At 44.3% G+C, this 19913-nt stretch overlaps 1 protein-coding gene and 1 long non-coding RNA gene across 2 annotated transcripts; one reads left to right on the forward strand and one right to left on the reverse strand.

Annotated features, from left to right (window-relative positions):
- The first annotated feature begins 1570 nt into the window (after positions 1 to 1570).
- Positions 1571 to 17449, forward strand: JPT1 (Jupiter microtubule associated homolog 1). Its single transcript, XM_026484180.4, has 5 exons — positions 1571 to 1754; positions 9727 to 9869; positions 10232 to 10329; positions 11371 to 11389; positions 17183 to 17449. The coding sequence occupies exons 1-5, from the start codon at positions 1699 to 1701 to the stop codon at positions 17329 to 17331; spliced, it is 465 nt and encodes a 154-aa protein (XP_026339965.1). The 5' UTR covers positions 1571 to 1698; the 3' UTR covers positions 17332 to 17449.
- On the reverse strand, positions 3288 to 19901 carry LOC113244648 (uncharacterized). Its single transcript, XR_003312455.4, has 3 exons — positions 19715 to 19901; positions 18510 to 18619; positions 3288 to 3723 (listed from the first exon to the last, which is right to left on the reverse strand). It is a non-coding gene; the product is annotated as an uncharacterized LOC113244648 (long non-coding RNA).
- Between the last annotated feature and the right edge of the window lie 12 nt (positions 19902 to 19913).

Below are 19913 nucleotides of genomic sequence, written 5' to 3' on the forward strand. Positions count from 1 at the left end.
AAGTGGGAAACTAGCACTCAGGAAAGAGTCCGGATTCAAGCTCTGATTTCTCCTATGGGAGCCTGAGATAGCAATCACCGTACTCTGCTTTACCTCCTAGTCAATAATTATGTGACTTACAAGGAGGGCATGTCTGCTCACTGGCTAGCTTGGTCTGAAGGGTTTTTTTTTTCTCTCTTTTTTTTTTTAAGTTTTGGGGAAAAAAATAAATGATTAAAAATAAAAGTTTTGGAGGGGCGCCTGGGTGGCTCGGTTGTTAAGCGTCTGCCTTCGGCTCAGGGCGTGGTCCCGGCGTTATGGGATCGAGTCCCACATCAGGCTCCTCCACTGGGAGCCTGCTTCTTCCCCTCCCACTCCCCCTGCTTGTGTTCCCTCTCTCGCTGGCTGTCTCTCTGTCAATTAAATAAATAAAATCTTAAAAAAAATAAAAAAATAAAAAAAATAAGTTTTGGAAATTTAGGCCCAGCCTTTAAGAATGGGAAGATTTTAATCCAAACAAGTGGTCAGCACATAAAGGCATGATCCATGCCTTCTAGAAGAGAACTTATCTCTGGCTCTTCATGAAAACCCAGGAGAGTGGTTAACCAAGAATACAAACTTCCAACTACCAGGAAAGAGGCGGCCACACAAAGAGGAACGTTGCTTAATTTTTATGGAAATACTGAAAAAGGTCTGCCTTGAGGAAACATGCATGACATGGGAAGGCTTCCATTCTTGTTTGCTCAAGACTTTCCTATTAGGATCTTGTAAACAGTCATTCTTGAGCCCTCCAAGTGTTGTCTGCATTTGTTGCACTGATAGATTTACCCAGACAGGTGGAAGAGTCATGACTTAAGGGTTATAAACAGCTGCGGAGGCCAGGGCTGCTCCTTAGTCTTGGTAGCAAGGGATGTGACTGATCCCCACCGCCGAGCATCAACCAGCCTTAGACAGGCCCTCAGATCGGAACGACTGTAATTTTGGTCTAGTACATGCACCACCCATGACAGCTAAATAATGACATTAAAATGTGAAGAATTTCCAGTCGTTTTAAAAGGGATCATCTTGGCTTGCTTTCTGTTGCTGACTCATAGTGCTGCTGTTTTGAGACGGTCATGTTTCTAAATGGTACACACAGTAGGTATTCAATGAATGTCAATTTGTGGCAGTTATTTTCATGCCTTAAGGAGCATGCCCTTACTATCTCTCCATGAGTAAGGCAAGTAAGGGAATGGTAAAGACAAACCTGTCCTCGGCTTGTGGGTTCCAACTCGCCCAGGGCGAGCTTTTCCCTCGGTCAGGTAACTTTCTTAAGTGACAGCGAGCACAACTTGTGCCCAGCGCGGGGCAGGTCTGTCCTTTGTCCAATCATCACCGAGATTTGGGGGTGGGGGAGGGGGAACTTCCAAAGACCTACCCAGATCAGGAAGGGGGCGGGTTTAGGCTGAGCTGGGGCCACCGCAGCCTTTCGAGGTGCCGCACGATGCTTGGCACTCCAGGGAGCCAATAGGAACGAAAAAAGCTATTTGAATTGGCCAATACCGTCATGGTGGGGGCGGGCTTTTTCGAGCCTTATAAAGGCTGCGGCCGGCGAGGCAGGCGGTGGCGGAGGCTCCTGCAGCGGTCGCTGGCGGTGGGGTGGGGAGCAGTTCTGCGCCCCTCGGACCCGACCCTTTCAGCGCTCTGCTCCCGCTCCAGCCTACCTCGCTCCTCAGCACCATGACCACCACCACCACCTTCAAGGGAGTCGATCCCAACAGCAGGAATAGCTCCCGGTGAGGCTGCGGGGCCGCACCGCCCCACGCGAACCTGGGGGGGGGGCGGGGGGGGTCGCTGTCCGGCGGGGCCACGGGAGCCGGGCGGCCGGTCGTTGGCGGTAACGTGCCCGGGGCGCCGCGCTCGTGCCGGGCCGGGCGGCGGGGCTCGGCGGTCGGCTCCGTCTTTGTGCGGTCCCGCAAGTCCGGCGCGCCGGCCCCGCCCGATTCCCACTCCTCTCCCATTCATTCCTCCCCCGGAGCTAGGGGTCGGCCGGGGAGGGCCGGGGCCGCTCGCCCTTGCAGTGCGGCGGGCTTTCGGTAGTCGGGCCATGAGGAGAGGGTTCGCTTCCTTCCCTTTGCGGCGCTGCTGGCCCGGCCCCAGGGCGGTGGTCTTGGCCCCCAGGTGCCCGGGCAGCCTCCGGGGCGCCCCAGTAAGGCCCCATTGTCCCACCCCAGGCCACGCGCTCCTGCCTCTGGCCCGGGGCAGGTGGCGGCCCCGCGCCCGGCGCGGCAGTCACCTCTTGCGGCCGCAGCGATCGAGTCTTGCGGGCTCCTACCCACTGGGGCCCACTCGGCAGGTGGCATTTGTGGTCGGGCGGGGCTGGTCATCGCGACCCCCACGCCCGTCCAGGACCCAGCCGTCAGCCCTCTGCGAAGTGCTTCCCCTCTGCTAACAAAGGAAAGACCCCTGCTCCTTCCCCTCCCGCGCCCACCCCGAACGCGAAAGGGGGGTAAGCCAGTCCGAGTGGGTTTTCTACGCTCAAACCTTCGGACCTCGGTCTTTGCATCCCACCTCTTTCCCTTCCCCCTTTGACGTTTGCCAAGCGAGTTCTTCGCTGGCCCTGGTTCCTGAGCTGGAGGAGGTTTCCTGTTCTTGGGCGGGGCCGGAGACATCCATTGTCTCTTCCGTACTATCTCCACCTGGGAAGCCGGGGCCTTTCTGGCCAGTCTTGCTACTGCATTTAGGGAAGAGGGCATTGGGTGTTTGGACTGGAACCCTTTTCCAAGCCCTTGCCTGACTTGGTGGAAGGGTTTGTAACCGGTGGAAGGTGTCCACATTGTCTCGGCTAATTGCACACTGTTCATTTAAGGTGGATACAGGCATTTCTGGGATCCTGCTCCAGGCCTGTAGGAAGCTTAGGTTCCACTTTTTCTGGGCATCTATTCTTCATCGATCACGACCTGCTGTCGTGTGCGGCCAGCCTTGGGGTCCTGGGCAAGTGGCACAAAGGGAGCCATTTTGTGGGGCTAAGAAGACGGCTGTGAAATAGTGCCTCACAGGGGTTGGAGAACTTGGGGACAAAAAACTGGCCTCAGCAGTGAGTCTTAGGCGGGAGGTTGGACATGACATTCCTTTTCAACTCATTCCTTTCCCTTAGACAATGTAGAAAAGAGTGGGAAAGATTAAAAAAACTAAATTGGTGGGTCCTGGCAGGTTGGGGACTTTGAGTAGGACAGACCTAGGAAAATACTGGTCACTCCCTCTTCTGTTGTCATCCTTGCAATGAGATCATTTTTTTTCAGAGGACACTGGAACACACTGAACCTCGGTTTTTCTTTTTGTGCCATGCGGTCAACTTTCTGCTGGTCAGACTATAGTGATTAGAATGTGAAAATTGACACATTATGTAAAAATCAGGTTTTCTCTTTTGGGGTTAAGTGCTGTTTAGTGCTTGATAAAGAATTTCAGTAACCAGGTCAAATGAATCCTCATGCTAGTTTTTTGATATGTGCATTGGAAATGTGAGGCTCGAATGGTTTTTGGTTCTGCAGAATAAATGTTTTCATTCACCTTTTGTCATCAGTTTCCCTCCAATATTGTGATCTCAGGACTGGAGCTTTGTCCTTGTATTTACTTCTTACCTTTCCTTCCTCTGTAATCTCACCGAATTCTTCACTTGTTTCTGCAGTAACATTTTTCTGGCGCCATAAGCACATTATAAATTTCGTCTGGTAGGGGATGATTTGCGAGGATCACATGCGAACCCTGGGGTTTAAAGAAAGAAGAAAGAAAAAGAGTAATTAAAAAAAAATTGCTATCCGTATACATGGGCACGTTTTTGTTGAGTCTCAAATATGTAATCCTGGTTTAGTTCAGGAAGAATAGGAGGATCTTAAAAAATAAAACTGAAATAATTTCTGTCTTATGATCCAAATCCTTTGTTTGGGGTTGTCTCACTGTTACAAATGGGCTCTACAACACTGACGTCATCGGGGTAGGTATTACCTGCTATTGCGGGAGGAACACAGACCTTTAAAAAGTTGGGTGCTTAGAGCTTTGACTTTCTTTTTAAGCTGGTGTTTGGGTGCTTGTATCTTTTTTCCCCCTTTTTCCCCCTTTTTTTTAATGCCAAAAAAATACTTCCCAGCCCATTAGGGTTCTGGAGATTTTCATCTTGCTAAAATAATTCATGAGGGTTTAATTATGATGGAAAGGAAAATAATTCTCCTCTCTAGGGAGTGAAGGGGATGACAATGAAGCAAGTGAATTTTTATTTATTTCAGGTGTCTTTTTTTTTTTTTTTTAAGATTTTATTTATTTATTTGACAGAGAGAGACAGCCAGTGAGAGAGGGAACACAAGCAGGGGAGTGGGAGAGGAAGAAGCAGGCTCTTAGTGGAGGAGCCTGATGTGGGGCTCAATCCCGGAACGCTGGGATCACGCCCTGAGCCGAAGGCAGACGCCTAACCACTGTGCTACCCAGGCGCCCCTTATTTCAGGTGTCTTTGTTGATTTGGGGAACGAGGGATAAAAACCTGGTTGCTTCAAACTTTAACATGAGAGAAAGCCTATTAAGAATTTATAACACACCTTTAATTATGATTTAAACAGTTTAATTAAGGAAACCTACAATTATCATCTTTATAAAATGTATGCCTGGACACACTTTTTTTTTTTTAAGATTTATTTATTTGAGAGCGAGGGAGCAAGCGAGTGGGAGGAGGGGCAGCCGGAGAGGGAGAGAGAGAATCTCAAGCCGACTCCCTGCTGAGCTTGGAGCCAGATATGGGTCTCAATCCCACAACCTATGAGATCACGACCTGAGCTGAAACAAAGAGTTGGACGCTTGACCAAATGAGCCATAAAAAGTGAGGCTGTTGAACTAAATAGAACAGAGCCCAGCAAACTATGGCCCACGGGCCAAATGCAGCAGGTGCCTGATTTTTTATTCATAAATGGTTGTAAAAAAAAGATTCATTTCTGGACTTGTGGAAATTACATGAAAACCAAATGCAGTGTCTGTAAATAAAGTTTTATTTGAACAGAGCTGCGCTCGTTCGTTTTCATGTTGTCTGTCGCTGCCTTTGTGCTACATGACAGAGCCGAATAGTTGCAAAAGACCGCGTGACCCACAGGCCCAAAACATTTACTTTCGGGCACTTTACACCAGAAGGAGAGGATCCGCCATCCTTTCCCCGGTGTATTACCTGATATTCTTTGAGCCTATGGAGGGTTCTACTGATCGACTTTATGGAGGAGGTGGAGATTTAAGAGCCCTTGAGCAAAGGGTGGAGAGTGCTCTAGGCCGTAGTGAAAATGGGAGTAAATACCCCAAAGTGGAGACAAACCAACTATTCAGGGAAAGGTGAAGAAAGTGGCTTGACTGGATTGGTGAAGAAGGTAAGAAGTAGATAAGGTGGAGGGGCCCTGCTGATAGTTGGTCCTGTTTCCTTCAGTCCTGCCTTAACCAAGGCTTAACCAAGGCTTGCTTCTCCTGGCTTGTGGGTAGCAGGGACAAGGTAGGAAGGGGTGGTGTTAGGGAGCCCAGGCCAGGGTGTCAGCGGCACCCAAGGGAGCAGAGGAGCCAGGATTTCTGTTGCAAGATGCAGTGGACATGGGTACCCACAAACGATCACATGCTATGGCCAGTGGGATAACAGTGTTGTCAAAAGAAAGATTGTCAGGGAATTCTGGGACCCAGAAGCAGCCATTAAAAGAATTTTAGATTGGGGCTCCTGGCTGGCTCAGTTGGTGGAACATGCAACTCCTGATCTCGGGGTTGTGAGTTCAAGCCCTACCATGTTGGGTGTAGAGATTACTTTGAAAAAATCTTAAAAAAAATTAAAAATTTTAGAGTAATGGCAATGTAGAAAAATATGAAGTATAAAAAAGGACATTGAAATTCACCTGAAATACCATCTGAGAGCACAAACCCTGGATAACATTGTGGTGTATGTACTTTCAGGCATTTATGTCTAGTTCTGATGATAGTAGCTAGTAGCCATGAGGGCTCTGTTCCAGGTTCTGTTCTAAGCACAGTTTATAGGATATCCTTAGAATAGTCTTACAAGGCAGCTACCATGAACCTCTTCTTCTAGAAGAGAAAACCAAAGCATAAACAGAGGTTAAGCAGTTTTCCCAAGGTCACACAGCTAGATAAGTGTGTCTCTATATATACACACACATCGTTTATGTAACACGCAATTGGCCTTACGTTTGTTTTCCAACGTTTTTCATTCACTGTGTTTTGAATAATTTCTCACATTTACTAATGAAGGTAAATCTGACCTTAATGTATATAGCTTTCTGTTGTATGGACATACTTTGATAAATAAGCCCCTACTAAGGGCCAGTTAGGCCCCTACTAAGGGCCAGTTAGGGTATTCCCGATTTTATTTACAGATCAACATTTTTTTTTTTTTAAGATTTTATTTATTTATTTGACAGAGAGAGAGACAGCCAGCGAGCGAGGGAACACAAGCAGGGGGAGTGGGAGAGGAAGAAGCAGGCTCCCAGCGGAAGAGCCTGATGCGGGGCTCGATCCCAGAACGCTGGGATCACGCCCTGAGCCAAAGGCAGACGCCCAACGACTGCGCCACCCAGGAGCCCCTACAGATCAACATTTTTATAGGAGTATCCTTTACATATATCTAGTTATCTGTTTAGGATAATTTCTGGAAGTAGAAATGCCGGTTGATACAAAAAGCAAACAGTTGACACATACTATTAAAATATCCTTTAGAAAGTTCGTACAAATTTGGGGTGCCGGGTGGCTCAGATGGTTAGGTGTCTGCCTTCAGCTCAGGTCATGATCTCCAGGTCCTGGGATCGGGCCCTGCATTGGGCTCCCAGCTCAGGGGCGGGGCGGGGTCTGCTTCTCCCTTATCCTCTCCTCTGCCTCTCCCCCTGCTTGTGCGTTCTCTTTCTTTCTCTCGAATGAATAAAAATATTTTTTTTAAAAGAAAGTTTGTACAAATTTATAATCTCACACTTTAATTAATGCTGGAAATTGGCATTTTTTCATATTTAATAAGCAAAATATCTATCCTTTTGTTTTGAATTTCATTTATTTGCTAGTGGGATTTAATTTTTAGTGTTTAGAGGCTATCCAAATTTTTAAATTGCCTGTTAATACCTTCTGTCCATTTTTCTCTTGCGGTTCTACTTTTTTTATTTTTAAGTAATCTCTATACCCAACATGGGGCTTGAACTCACGACCCTGAGATTGACAGTTGCACGATCTACTGACTGAGCCAAACAGGCGCCCCTCCTCTCCTTTTTTTTTTTTTTTTGAAGATTGATTTAATTTAGAGAGAGTGCAAGCGTGAGTGGAGGGAGGGGCAGAGAGAGGGTGAGAATCCTCCTGCAGACTCCCTGCTGAGCGTGTGCTCATGGGACTTGATCCCACGACTCTGAGATCCTGCCCTGAGCTGAAATCCTGTCAGACACTTAACGATCTGAGCTGCCCAGGCGCCCCCAGGGGCAGTCTTTTTGAGAGAAAACTCTTATCTTGACAGAATTCTGAGGAGAAACTGACGAACTCTTCATTGTAGTAGGAATTGTTAATAGATTATCTCAAAAGTGATAAAACATACTTAAAAATAAGTAGATTTGAACAACTCACAATTAGCAGGCTTGATCCTAGTACACCTATAGAACATTGGCAAATACACATTCTTTTCAAGCATATATAGATTTATTAAGCTGACCACATATTAGGCCTTAAAAGCACCTTCCCTTAATTTTCAAAGGATTCATGTCATACAGGCTGTTGTCTGGTTTATAATTAAAAGCTGGAAATTAATAAACCAGAAAGACCCCTATGTTTGGAAACGTCTAAATGTACTTTTAAAATAATGTATGGGCCAAAGACAAAAATAATGGACGTGAGGAAACATTTAGAATGCAACAATAGTTTTGAAGAAATCAAGACTTGGACCGCTCTCAGAGGGGCACTTAGAAGGGAATTTATGCCATAAGTGTTTAATTTTTCCTTTCTTTTCTAATGTAAGGAGCTGCGTTTGCAAATGACAACTGTTATTTATTTGGAAACATGGATGAAATGGACATACTCCCAGAAAAATATTTGTCAAACTGATTTAAGAAGACCAGACCACTCCTGTCCCCAATAACGGAATAGAACCAGTAGTTAGAAAATCTTCCCATAAAATCATGTCCGTTTTCTCTTTCCAAGCAGTGACAGGACAAGCTAAATTGAGTTTCTCCAGGGAAGGAACACATTGATCAACCTGAGGCAGGAAGCTCTGGAAATGTGCAAGTGCTGGGTTTCCTTGCTGAACCGAAGCTACAGAGGGTGTTCAGTGGTGCCTGGTTACCGAACATGCCGGAGTCTTCCACCCGTGTCGTTCGGACTTCCTCCTTGTGGCTAGTCCCTTGTGTTTACTAGTGAGAACGTTGCGTGCCTTACAGATGTATAAACGGGGTTCGCTGGTGACACCGAGACAGGAGGAGACTATCATCAGCTTTCCCTGGGTTTCTAAATTAATCAACTTAACTTTTACATGTATATTCTTCCATTTTTAGTTTTGTTGAAAATAAAAATGGAAATGTGTTCTGAATACATAAATAACAAGATGCGCTTCTAAACTTTTTTGCAAATATATCCAGCTAAGCCCATTAGGCGAGGTCTGTTCGGTCTTTCGCTATCTCCTAAGAGGGGACGTCAAGCAGGATGTTTCAGCTGCCTTGTGTGTCAGACAACTTTACTACAAATAAATATTAATTTTTTTTATTGAGAATAGTTGGCATACAATATTATATTAGTCTCAGGTGTACAACGTACAGTATTCGACAATTCTATATATTATGAAATGCCCACCATGATAAGTATTGTCACCATGTGTCACCATACAAATTTATTACAATATTATTGGGTATATTCCCTTTGCTGTACTTTTCAGCCCTGTGATTTATTTATTTTATAACTGGAAATTGGTACCTCTTAATCCCTTTCACCTGGTTCACCCATCCCCCCACCCCCCTCCCCTCTGGCCACCACCAGTTTGTTCTCTGTGTTTGTGAGTCTATTTCTGTTTTTTGTTTGTTTGTTTGTTCACTTGGTTTGTTTTTTAGATTCCACGTAGAAGTGAAATCATGTAGTGTTTGTTTCTCTCTGACTTATTTCATTTAGCATCATACCCTCTGCCTCCATCCATGTTGTGTCAGATGGCAAGGTTTCATTCTTGTTTACGGCTGAGTAATATCCTATTGTAAATATATACTACATCTTCTTTATCTAGTCATCTATCAGTGGACACTTGGGCAGCTTCCATGTCTTGGCTGTTGTAAATAATGCTGCAGTAAACTTAGGGGTGCACAGATCTTTCCAAATTAGTGTTTTTGTTTTCTTCAGGTAGATATCCAGAGTGGAATTACTGGGTCATACGGTATTTCTATTATTAATTTTTTCAGGACCCCCCCCTACTGTTTTCCACAGTGGCTGCACCAATTTACATTGCCACCAGCAGTGCACGAGGGTTCCTTTCTCTCCACATCCTTGTCAACACTTGTCGTTTCTTGTCTGTCTGCTACTAGCCATTCTGACTGGTGTGATCCAGTGCTGAATTTATACCACGAAGAATCGGTTCCTTTTTCCCATTAGCAGCTTGTGGGGAGGGGTTAGGAGGGTTATCAGGGGTTACCGTTACCACGAATGGATGAGGGAAATGAAATGAAAGGAGTTTGAAAACATTTATGCCGAGAAATGTTTTGGTATCATCTGAAATGGATGTTTTGCCATTATTCCAAGGGTTTTGCGGCCTCCAGGAGGTGGATCCAATTTTTCATTAGGCTTTGATGAACCAACAGAACAGCCTGTGAGGAGGAACAAAATGGCGTCTAGCATCTTTGGGACACCTGAGGAAAATCCTCCTTCATGGGCCAAGTCGGCAGGTACTGGTTCCATCTGTGATCACCGGTCAAAGGGGCAGACGCAGCATGAATAACTAGAGTTGATTTTCTGTGGTGAGCAAAATCCAGCTCATCCATAATGAGATTGACAACAATTCACGCTTGTCAGTGGAGGAAGGACTGGGACCAAGAAGTGGGAACTACTGAGTCTTGAGGGGTCAGAATGAGGACTGAGGTCAAATTGGGTTATTCGGTCTCTCTGTAGAATTTTTATGCTCTCGGTCAACCCTTCTAACAGTTTGCTCATTTTGTAATACGAGACTAACACGAACATCACTCATGGAAGAAGTGTTTTGCTTTAGTTCTTTCTGTCGTGTTCCTCAAGAAAGTATGTTTTAATTCAGGTGCCAAGTCTAGTGGTGGCAGAGAGGATGCTGAGTCATCTGGACCCCAGAGAAGGAACTCCTCTGAAGCTAACGCTGGAGACTTCTTAGATCTGAAGGTCAGTATGACAACATGGGGGCGGGGGGAAGGGCTTTGAAGACGATACAGTTTAGAAATTCACTTCTCTCCTATTGTACTAAGAGCTTCAGTTCTGCCACTGGCATCTCACATAGAGATAATTAGGAAAGGGACTGAGGCCATACTGGGAATGAAAGATCAATAAAGTTAGAAAAGTGAGGTGACATGATCTGGGTCTGTTCAGCTGTCTCTTCTACCAGTAGGATTAGTAGAAGGAGAGAGCTTCACTATCGATTTTGGGAACTTCTGGATCACACTTACTTCCTACATAACTCATATATAGTAGCATTTCTGAGTTCAAAGACTGTTTTCATTGTTGGCAAACATTGCCCAGTTACTTTGAGCTGAGCTCCAAGAGACTGCAGCCTGGGCGTTACCCTCAGTTGTCTGCAGAGGAGCACGGTCCCAATGCCCCCAGGGATGTGTCTGGAAGCCTGTAAGCAGGGACCTCAGAGGCATCAGCTGTGCAAGTGTGGAGAGACCTGTGTGGGGCTCTGGAATTTATAGAGGCCCTTCAACAGCCAGATAAGGAGAAAGGAGAGGGAGAATGGAAGGATAAATTTACCAGTTTCCCATTCTGATAAAAGATCCTCTGAAATGCTAATTGATATTAGGCTTTGGCGTAAATGTTAATTTTTTTTGGTGTGTTGGGTATTGCTGGCACTGGGGCAACCTGTCATGCAGCAGTTTTGTTCATCATTGTCTCAAAGTAAGTAAAGGCTATAATGTAATTGCGTTGCAGCCTGACCCTGAACTTGACTGCATCCAAATGAAATTCCACATTTGGTTTCAAGTAGATAGTAGCCTGTCAGAACTGTGACTGCTTTGTTTGTTACAAAATTAAAATCGGGAGTAAAATTTTAGGGGCACCTGGCTGGCTCAGTCAGCAGAGCATGTGACTCTTGATCTCAGGGGTCGTGAGTTTGAGCTCCACGTTGGGTTTAGAGATTACTAAAAAAATAAACTTTAAAAAATTAAAAATAAAACCTGAAGTAAATTTTGAATTTCTTTTCTTTTCCAGGGAGAAGGTGACATTCATGGTGAGTCCTTCTGAAGCCCAAATTTCTGGTTCTATAAATGGTTTTAGAATAGGTCGGAATTTTTATTGAAATTGTGTCTTGGGGAAAGAGACTGGGGAGTGAAACCTGGCTGTGCCCCAAGTGTCAGCACACATTGGGTGGGGAGGAAAGAAAAATGAAACTGGGAGGTTAGCAAACATGGCCACGTTGGTATCTGCCACAGTGAGAGCAATGTCAGAAATGCACCAGAAAGGAAAAACGGAGAGTCTTTCACATATATGTGTACACTAGTCAGGCTGGTGTTGTCTGTTGTTCTTAATGAGAGCGTTTCAGTAATAATGCTCTGGCATTTCCAGCTTGGCCCACAGCATTTAATTTACCAAGTTTGTTTGATTTTACGCTGAGGTGCTTATTCAGCAAGACTCTGTGATCTTCAGATGATGATTTAGGGGGCAGATGTAAATTCCCAGCATCCATGTTACCAATTATATGTGGAAATGAGTTATAATTATTTATTTAATGATATTCAGTCTTTGAAGTGTTCATTGGAACTCCTTAACAAGTGCCGGAGGGTTACTTCTGCATGTAATGAAAGGCTTACGTGTGTCAGGCAGTAGGAATCAGGTGAAAGTTGACTCAGTGAAATGCAGCCGTCAGAAGGCCGTCCGGCCCAGAAGGAAGAGGTTGCTTCCTCCGGGCCTCTTCCCACCATTACGTTTTGTGAGGCAGTTGTCCCGTGAAACAGGTTTAAGAACCATATTCCTCTTCTGCCCTCTCAGACAGTTTCTTTTCTTTCCTTTTTTAAAGATTTTATTTATTTATTTGAGAGAGAGAGAGAGCAAAAGAAAGAGCATGAGTGGGGGGAGTGGCAGAGGGAGACGGTGAGGGAGAAGCAGGCTCCCCGCTGAGCAAGGAGTCCGACCCAGGGCTCGATCCCGGGACCCTGAGATCATGACCTGAGCCAACGGCGGACGCTTCACCGAGTGAGCCCCCCAGGCGCCCCTCAGACAGTGTTTCCTGATGGGCATGGTGGGAGGAGAATCTCCTTTGCGAGCGTTACCTGGGTTCCTGCTCGGTGTACAAGTCACTTTCTCACTGGACTGAAGATGTATTCATTATTGTTTGTGTCCAGTGTGTTCTGTTTGCAGACTCTTCTGGAGGTAAAGAAATCTTCAGGGCTTTTCAGTTTCGCTGCTTTTCATAATCTGAAATACTTCCACATCAAACCTTACTTAGCAAGAAGCACCTAATCCTTAAGTCACTACTTTGGACAGTGGATATAGTTAGAAATCTGGGGATCCTGGAGAAATATGTGAGAGCCCCTGATGAAGTTTTGAAAAATGTGTCCTTATTCCTGCTAATGATAATTCTCCCCCAGTTCAGTTTGTTACAGATTCTTTAGGTGAACAGCACCCTGAGTTGTATAGTATAACAAGTCTTTATTTTAGTTCATTTGTCATGAAATGACAAGGGGCCTAACAATTTAAGATCCATCTGGTGGCGTAGAGGTCAACGCCAGTCCTGTTGCCAAGTTTGCTTAAAGTCAAGCTACTCTACTCAGTTTCTTTCCTTTTCTTTTTCTTTCTTTCTTTCTTTCTTTCTTTCTTTCTTTCTTTCTTTCTTTCTTTCTTTCTTTCTTTCTTTCTCTTTCTCTCTTTCTTTCTCTTTCTTCTTTCTTTCTTTTTCTTCCTACTCAAAATAAGACAGATTTTGTTTGGATATAAGGAAAGTTGCCCTCCTCTTTTGTGGAATGAAATACAGGAATGGCTAAAGGGAGCACGTGGGAAATCTGTAGCAGAGGGAGAAGGTCCACGGGATTTAGGTCAAAGTCTTTCCCACCCTCAGGCAAGTTAGACAGTCTGCTTCTTGATGTTCTAATTCTTTCATCCTTATAATAAACCACTTTATCATTTATTCTGATATAAGTATCTGTTTATCATTCATTCTGATGTAAGTGTCTGTTCAGTGTCCTCACTGATGTGCTGAGGAAGAAATACAAGTCAGGAGTATATGAGATAGGTACTATAGTAGAAGTGTTTGTGTTTAAAGTCCCATTTTTCAGTTATTAGATTGAACAGACAAAAGCTTTCTCTGTCTGGTCCTGTGTAAGTTTCTCAAGCCTTACTTTCAGTTTCTGTACTTGCCCTCTTATAGACTAAAGGGATGGAGTAACAGACTGGCCTCCATTCTTTCTGGCTGGAGTATTTCTGACTAGACAAAGGAGCATTTACATTAAGGCCTGCTGTTGTTTATTCTCCATATGTGCTTTTTTTTTTTTTCTCTTTTGGCATGTCATCTAGTACTGAAAGACAAAACTGTTCCCTTAATAATGAAAGACAAATATACGATTGGTGGGTGTGAGCTTGATTTATCTAAAAGTCATTTTATGGAGGCACCTGGGTGGCTCGGTCGTTAAGCGTCTGCCTTCGTCTGCCTTCGGCTCAGGTCATGATCCCAGTGTTCTAGGATCGAGCCCTGCATCAGGCTCCCTGCTCAGCGGGAAGCCTGCTTCTCCCTCTTCACTCCCCCTGCTTGTGTTCCCTCTCTCTCTCTGTCAAATAAATAAATAAAATCTTTATTTATTTTTTTTTTAAGATTTTATTTATTTATTTGACAGAGATAGAGACAGCGAGCGAGAGAGGGAACACAAGCAGGGGGAGTGGGAGAGGAAGAAGCAGGCTCCCAGCAGAGGAGCCTGATGTGGGGCTCGATCCCGTAACGCCGGGATCCCGCCCTGAGCCGAAGGCAGACGCTTAACCGCTGTGCCACCCAGGCGCCCCAATAAATAAAATCTTAAAAAAAAAAAAAAAAGTAATTTTATGGAGGGGCACCTGGCTGGCTCAATCAGTGAAGCATGCAACTCTTGATCTCAGGGTTGTGAGTTCAAGCCCCACGTTGGGTGTGGAGATTACTTTAAAAAAAATCTTAATAAAAATAAAAATTACTTTATGGAAATAAATGACCATGGTGGAGTTGTAAGGTAATGTGTCCTTTAGAAGTACTCCTGTAACTGCTTGATCCAGACAGACGATGGGAACTGTTAGAGCATGTGTAGTGGTGAGGCAAAGTCCTAGCAGAAGCAACAGTATTGCTTAAATCGATAGGCTGGCTCAGGTGGAGTTCATGCTCTGTATTCGTCCATCTTGGATTGTTTCAGAATGTCAGTTTTTGGGTTTTGTTTGTATTTACAGTGAATGGGACATGTTTAAGGGATACTTTTCAGAGGACTTGGGTACTTAATGTTGATGCATTGGATCCTGCTTCTTGTGCAACAAGAGTGTGGCAACGGGAAACGGGGCGGGGGGGTGACCCTTTCTTGCCACACTGTAGTTTAGAACCACGCATGAGGGCTATCGTTTTGGAAAGCTTCATACTGATTTTTACTTGTAGTTGAATAGTACAGAACACTGTATGTGTTACGTTACCTCCAAAAATTCATAAAAGGAAATGTCAAAAGTAGCAGTAGCATATTTCTGAGGTGTTTTGTTTTATTTTGTTTTAAGATTTTATTTGAGAGAGAGAGAGAAAGCATGAGCGGGGGAGGGGGAGAGGGAGAAGCAGGCTCCCCACTGAGCAGACCTGAGCTGAAGGCAGACACTTAATCCACTGAGCCACTCAGGAGCCCCCATTTCTGAGTTTTTTGTTGAGTTTCTGATCTTAGACCTTTTCCCCCTTGGACTTCTTGGTATCAAAGTTAGCTGCAGCAAAACTTGATACAAGTGGTTTTAGTAACATGAACTTTTATGGTTAATCTTTGAGGGACTTAAAGTACATTTTTTCAACATCGGAACTTTTCATTGGTGTCCAGTATGAGTTCATGTGAAGTTCTTACGTGGTATCCCATCATAACTAGTATTTCTCTTTTATTGTTTCCAGTGTTTTGGAACTCCTTAATCTAGGGGAGGGAATAAATGTCTTTAAACCTAACGGTAGCTTTTCTTCCAGGTTTTATGAACTAGTATTTGGTTTCTTACACTAAAGGTGCCTTTGTATGTGTGAGAGACAGACTGAGAGAGAGATTTTATTCTAGAGCAGGTGTTAGAATATGCAACTGAATCGAATTTGATAGTTTAACACTGAAATGAGACCGGGCATTTTGCAGTCACTTTTGACTTGGAACAAAGACTTTTTCCGAGTTAGGAAACTGCCTTGTTAAGAATAGATGTTTGTTGGGAATGTCACAGATTAGTGGATCATCAAGCAATGTCTAGGATGTTGGGTAATAATACACTAATTCTCAAGACTTTGACATGGAAAGTACCAGTTAATATAAATGGGAATGACTTGATTAATGGAGATATCATAAGCCAGTAGGGGAAAGGTAGATTCATTAATAAATGATGTCAGTACAATGGGTTATCTTTGTGGTTAGAAAAAGAAATCAAAAGGGGCGCCTGGGTGGCTCAGTCAGGTAAGTGTCCAGCTCTTTTTGTTTGTTTGTTTTGTTAGAGAATGCACACGGGCTTGTTAGAGAATGCACACGGGCGATTCTAGATCTCAGCTCAGGTCTTAATCTCAGGGTCATGAGTTCAGCTCCGCCCTGGGTGTGGAGCTTACTTGAAAAATCAAGCTCACCTAGTAATCATGGAAACGTAACATGAAACAGGAATAAAACATTTCACCCATCAGTTGGGCAAATTTTAAAGTGAGGTTGCTTATCGAATGGTGGGTGTGCCAAGGGTGTACGGACAGTGACCTCTGACACAGGTTGGGGGTAGAGCATGGCACAGCCTCTTGGGAGGATAACGGGCAGTGTCTGTTCTTACTGAAGGTGGGAGCCTCGTATCCCCGTGGGCACCTGTTCCCGTCTGTCTATATTACAGTTGTGTGTGGAGTGATTGGGTTGTCTAATTTTTTGCTATCAGTAGAGCAAATACAGTACTATATTATATCAAATATACTGACTTGTGTGATAAAATACTATAAAGCAATTAATTAAGTAGTGTGAATTATGACCATGTGTATAAATATGGGTAAATTTCTAAGACTGTAAAAAAAGGAAGTTTATATCATTTATGTCCAATACAACTCCTAATAGGCCCTCTGAGAGTAGGGAGAAGAGACCCCTGTGGAGGTGGATTGGGGGTTAGGGGCCTACAGCTTATCTGTAATGTTCTTTTATTTTAGAGAAAGAGTGCAGTGGGGAGGGGCAGAGGGAGAGAGAATCTTTTTTTTTTTTTTTTTTAAGATTTTATTTATTTATTTGACAGAGATAGAGACAGCCAGCGAGAGAGGGAACACAAGCAGGGGGAGTGTGAGGGAGAGAGAATCTTAAGCAGACTCCCTCCTGAGCTTAGAGCCCCATGTGAGGCTTGATCTCAGGACGCTGAGATCACAACCTGAGACGAAATCAAGAGTCCGACACTTAACCAATTGAGCCACCCAGGTGCCCCACTTATCTGTAATATTCTGATTTAAAAGACTTGAATCTTCGTGACGCCTGGGTGGCTCAGTCATGAGCTCAGGTCATGATCTTGGGGTCCTGGGATCGAGCATCGGGCTCTGCACCAAGTGGGGAGCCTGCTCGAGGATTCTCTCTCTTCCTCTCCCTCTGCCGCTCCCCTGCACTCTCTCTCTCAAATAAATAAATAAACCTATAAAAAAAAAAATACTTACATCTTCATGTATGTGTGGTTGGTTTTGGGTTGTGGGGACATGATTGAATGACTGTTGCCTTCTTTACCTATGGTTTGTTATCTCCGTGTGTGATGTGCTATCTCTAGGTATGATTTGAACCATCCTCCAAGAAAATCTTAAGACTCTTCATTTTACCTGGAAATAGTTGCTAGCCTTAACTTCCTTCTGTTTTCCTAGAAAATGTGGACACAGACTTGCAGGCCAGCCTCGGGCAGAGTGAGGAGAAGCCCGTGCCTGCTGCGCCTGTGCCCAGCCCAGTGGCTCCGGCCCCGGTGCCATCCCGAAGAAATCCCCCTGGCGGCAAGTCCAGCCTCGTCCTGGGTTAGCTCCAATTCTCTCGAACTCTGTCGTTTTGTTTGTTTGTTTTCTCCATGCTTGTGAACTGCACAACTTGAGCCTGACTGTACATCTTTTGGATTTGTTTCATTAAAAAAGAAGCACTTTATGTACTGCTGTCTTTTTTTTTTTTTTTTTTTTTTTTCAAAGAACAGGTTTCTCTTTATCTGTCCTGATTCCTCTGGGTCTGTAGGCCATGGCATGAGTGTTTTCTAGTAGTAGATTGGAGGGAAAGTTTTGTGACACTTAGTACAGTGTTTTTAAGAACAATTTGGTTCCAAATGTGTTAGAGGATCTTTTGTACTGAGGTTTTTAAAACCCTTTTCTTGTCAGCTTTACTTGGGTTTACCAAGCCTTGATTGGACAGACCAGTGAACAGTCCACAGGCGCACCGTTCCTTCAGGCCCCCAAACAGGGTTGTCTTTATGCCAAACCTACTTGTTGTTGGCTTACCTTGTCAGTGCCCTTTGCTAAAAGCATCTTCCTGTGCCATATGGAACAGTAGAGGCCTGCGCCTCATGCCTTGCTGCCTGCAAAGCAAAAAACTGCCTTTTTAATTTTTGAACCTTAAGAAATAAGCCAGATACTAACTCGATTAGCTGATGAGCTAAGCCCGCTGCTTTCATGCAGAGGAAGACTTTGATGTATGCTCAAACTGACAAATTCCAAGTGGTAAGCAAGCAAGGGCGGTGACCACACAGAAGTGGGTCTTCGTGGTGAACAGACCCCAAGGGGGCAGTGCTCTTCCTAGGTAACTTGAAGCTGTGTGCATGATGCTGGTGCTTGACCATGAACTGAAGTCTCATCCTTAAAATGTGTGTTGTACTTCACAATCCTGGACTGTTGCTTAAAGTAAACAATGTACAAATTTTGAAACATTGTGTCCTGTGTCATCTTTTTGAGACTGTTTCAGTGTTCTACCTGTTTAGTTGCTTTTTTTTCTCTGTTACTCTAAATCCTGTTGCCCAAGGGTTGATGAGTCATTCAAGTTAAAACAGACTAATGAAGTCCCAGAGCAGTGGGCTTCTCTCTAAAGAAAATAGGTCTAAAGTCACAGCAGGAGTTCAAAACATCAAAATGATATCTGTGGTAATAAAATACATGAGTAGTATGGACAAATGATGAGCAAAATAATTATTAGCCAATATATTTTAGATTCTCCACCTACCCTTTCTGCTGGGCAGTAACATGTAAGATTTTAAGTCCTCTCATCTTGCAAGGTGCCTCTCCATGGTGAGAGGTTACAGAAGAGGACTCCAAAGGAAGAGGGACAAGGATCTGAGGAGACAGAAGATAAGGAAAATTCTAGATCAACATGCTATATTAAATGTCCAAAGTGGGCGTTAAGACTTGGCTTTTAGGTCTAGTTACACTACTAAACTGTGTTCTTTTGGCTTCTCATTTAGGGACCGATTTCCTATCTTAAAAAGTGAGACTTTTGAGAGGATGAGCATAACCACTGGTTCATTTGAACATTTATTTGGGAAGAATAAGGGTGTTTATAGGTTCTGGGGGTGTAAAGGTTTTCTCCCTTTTGGTGCAAAGCATTTGCAAAATGGAGAGGTCAACAGCTTTGATATAGGATCTGTCCAATTTCACTAAAACAGGTTAGCCCTACAAATACTAGCCTGAGTTATGGTTTCTATTAGGATTCTCAGGCGGTAGGAATCCTGCCTGTACCCTTCTCTCTGATGGTGGGGATCCTGGAAAAGAGATGTCCCTGATTTGCGTCACAACTTGTAACTTAAGTGTTTTTTTCTTTTTTGAAAATTTTTTGAAGATCAGTGCCTAATCGAAATTCAAGTATTGTGAGGGAGGGACAGTTCTGCCAGTCATTCTGATACTATAAGAACAGATTTTAGGAAATTCCACGTAAACACGTTTGCTACGGGTGTTACATTTTCTACTTAGAAAGCTTAGGGTCTAGAGAGTGGAGTTGAATAATCTTATGATAATGGCAGAACAGTATTTCGTTGACATGTGGACTTTACACTCAGGTTGTGTGACACGAGCGGGAAGAGGAGGGAGAGTGTAGGACTCACTATCGCTTACGCCCATTGTACCTCTTAAAGGCTTTTAAATTAGATCACTTTAGAACAAGACATTAGTCTCCCCTTTGTAATGCTCCTGTTAACATTGGTTTGGAAGTACTGGGGTGCTCAGCTGGAGAACTACAGGAAGATGGGTCACCTAATCAAATCTGAGTTTACAGTCTGGACTGTAGGTAAATCTATTTGGATGTAGTCAGAAAAGGGCGTAAAGTCTACAAAGGAGCATCAACAAAACTTAGCAGTGGTCGCGTTTTCTAGAGGGGGCTGTAACTGCCAATTCTAGAGCAGAGGTCAGTTCCACAGAAAGGACGTTCCCGATTACCTGAGCTGGGTGGAAATCGTCTCCTGGGGGTGGAGTTGGATGTTCAAACCGGATGCTCCCAACTCTGGTTTATGAGCTCGTCTCCTAGGAGCTCGACTCACACGAGCCAGGAGTCTTCAACAGTCTTTCACTTCAAAGCTACTGGGCGCCCCCATGAGTCGGGCCCTGGGGGCTCTGGTCCGGGGTCGGGCGTCCGGCG

The sequence above is a fragment of the Ursus arctos genome, unplaced genomic scaffold, assembly GCF_023065955.2.
Source record: "Ursus arctos isolate Adak ecotype North America unplaced genomic scaffold, UrsArc2.0 scaffold_24, whole genome shotgun sequence".
NCBI lineage: Eukaryota > Metazoa > Chordata > Mammalia > Carnivora > Ursidae > Ursus > Ursus arctos.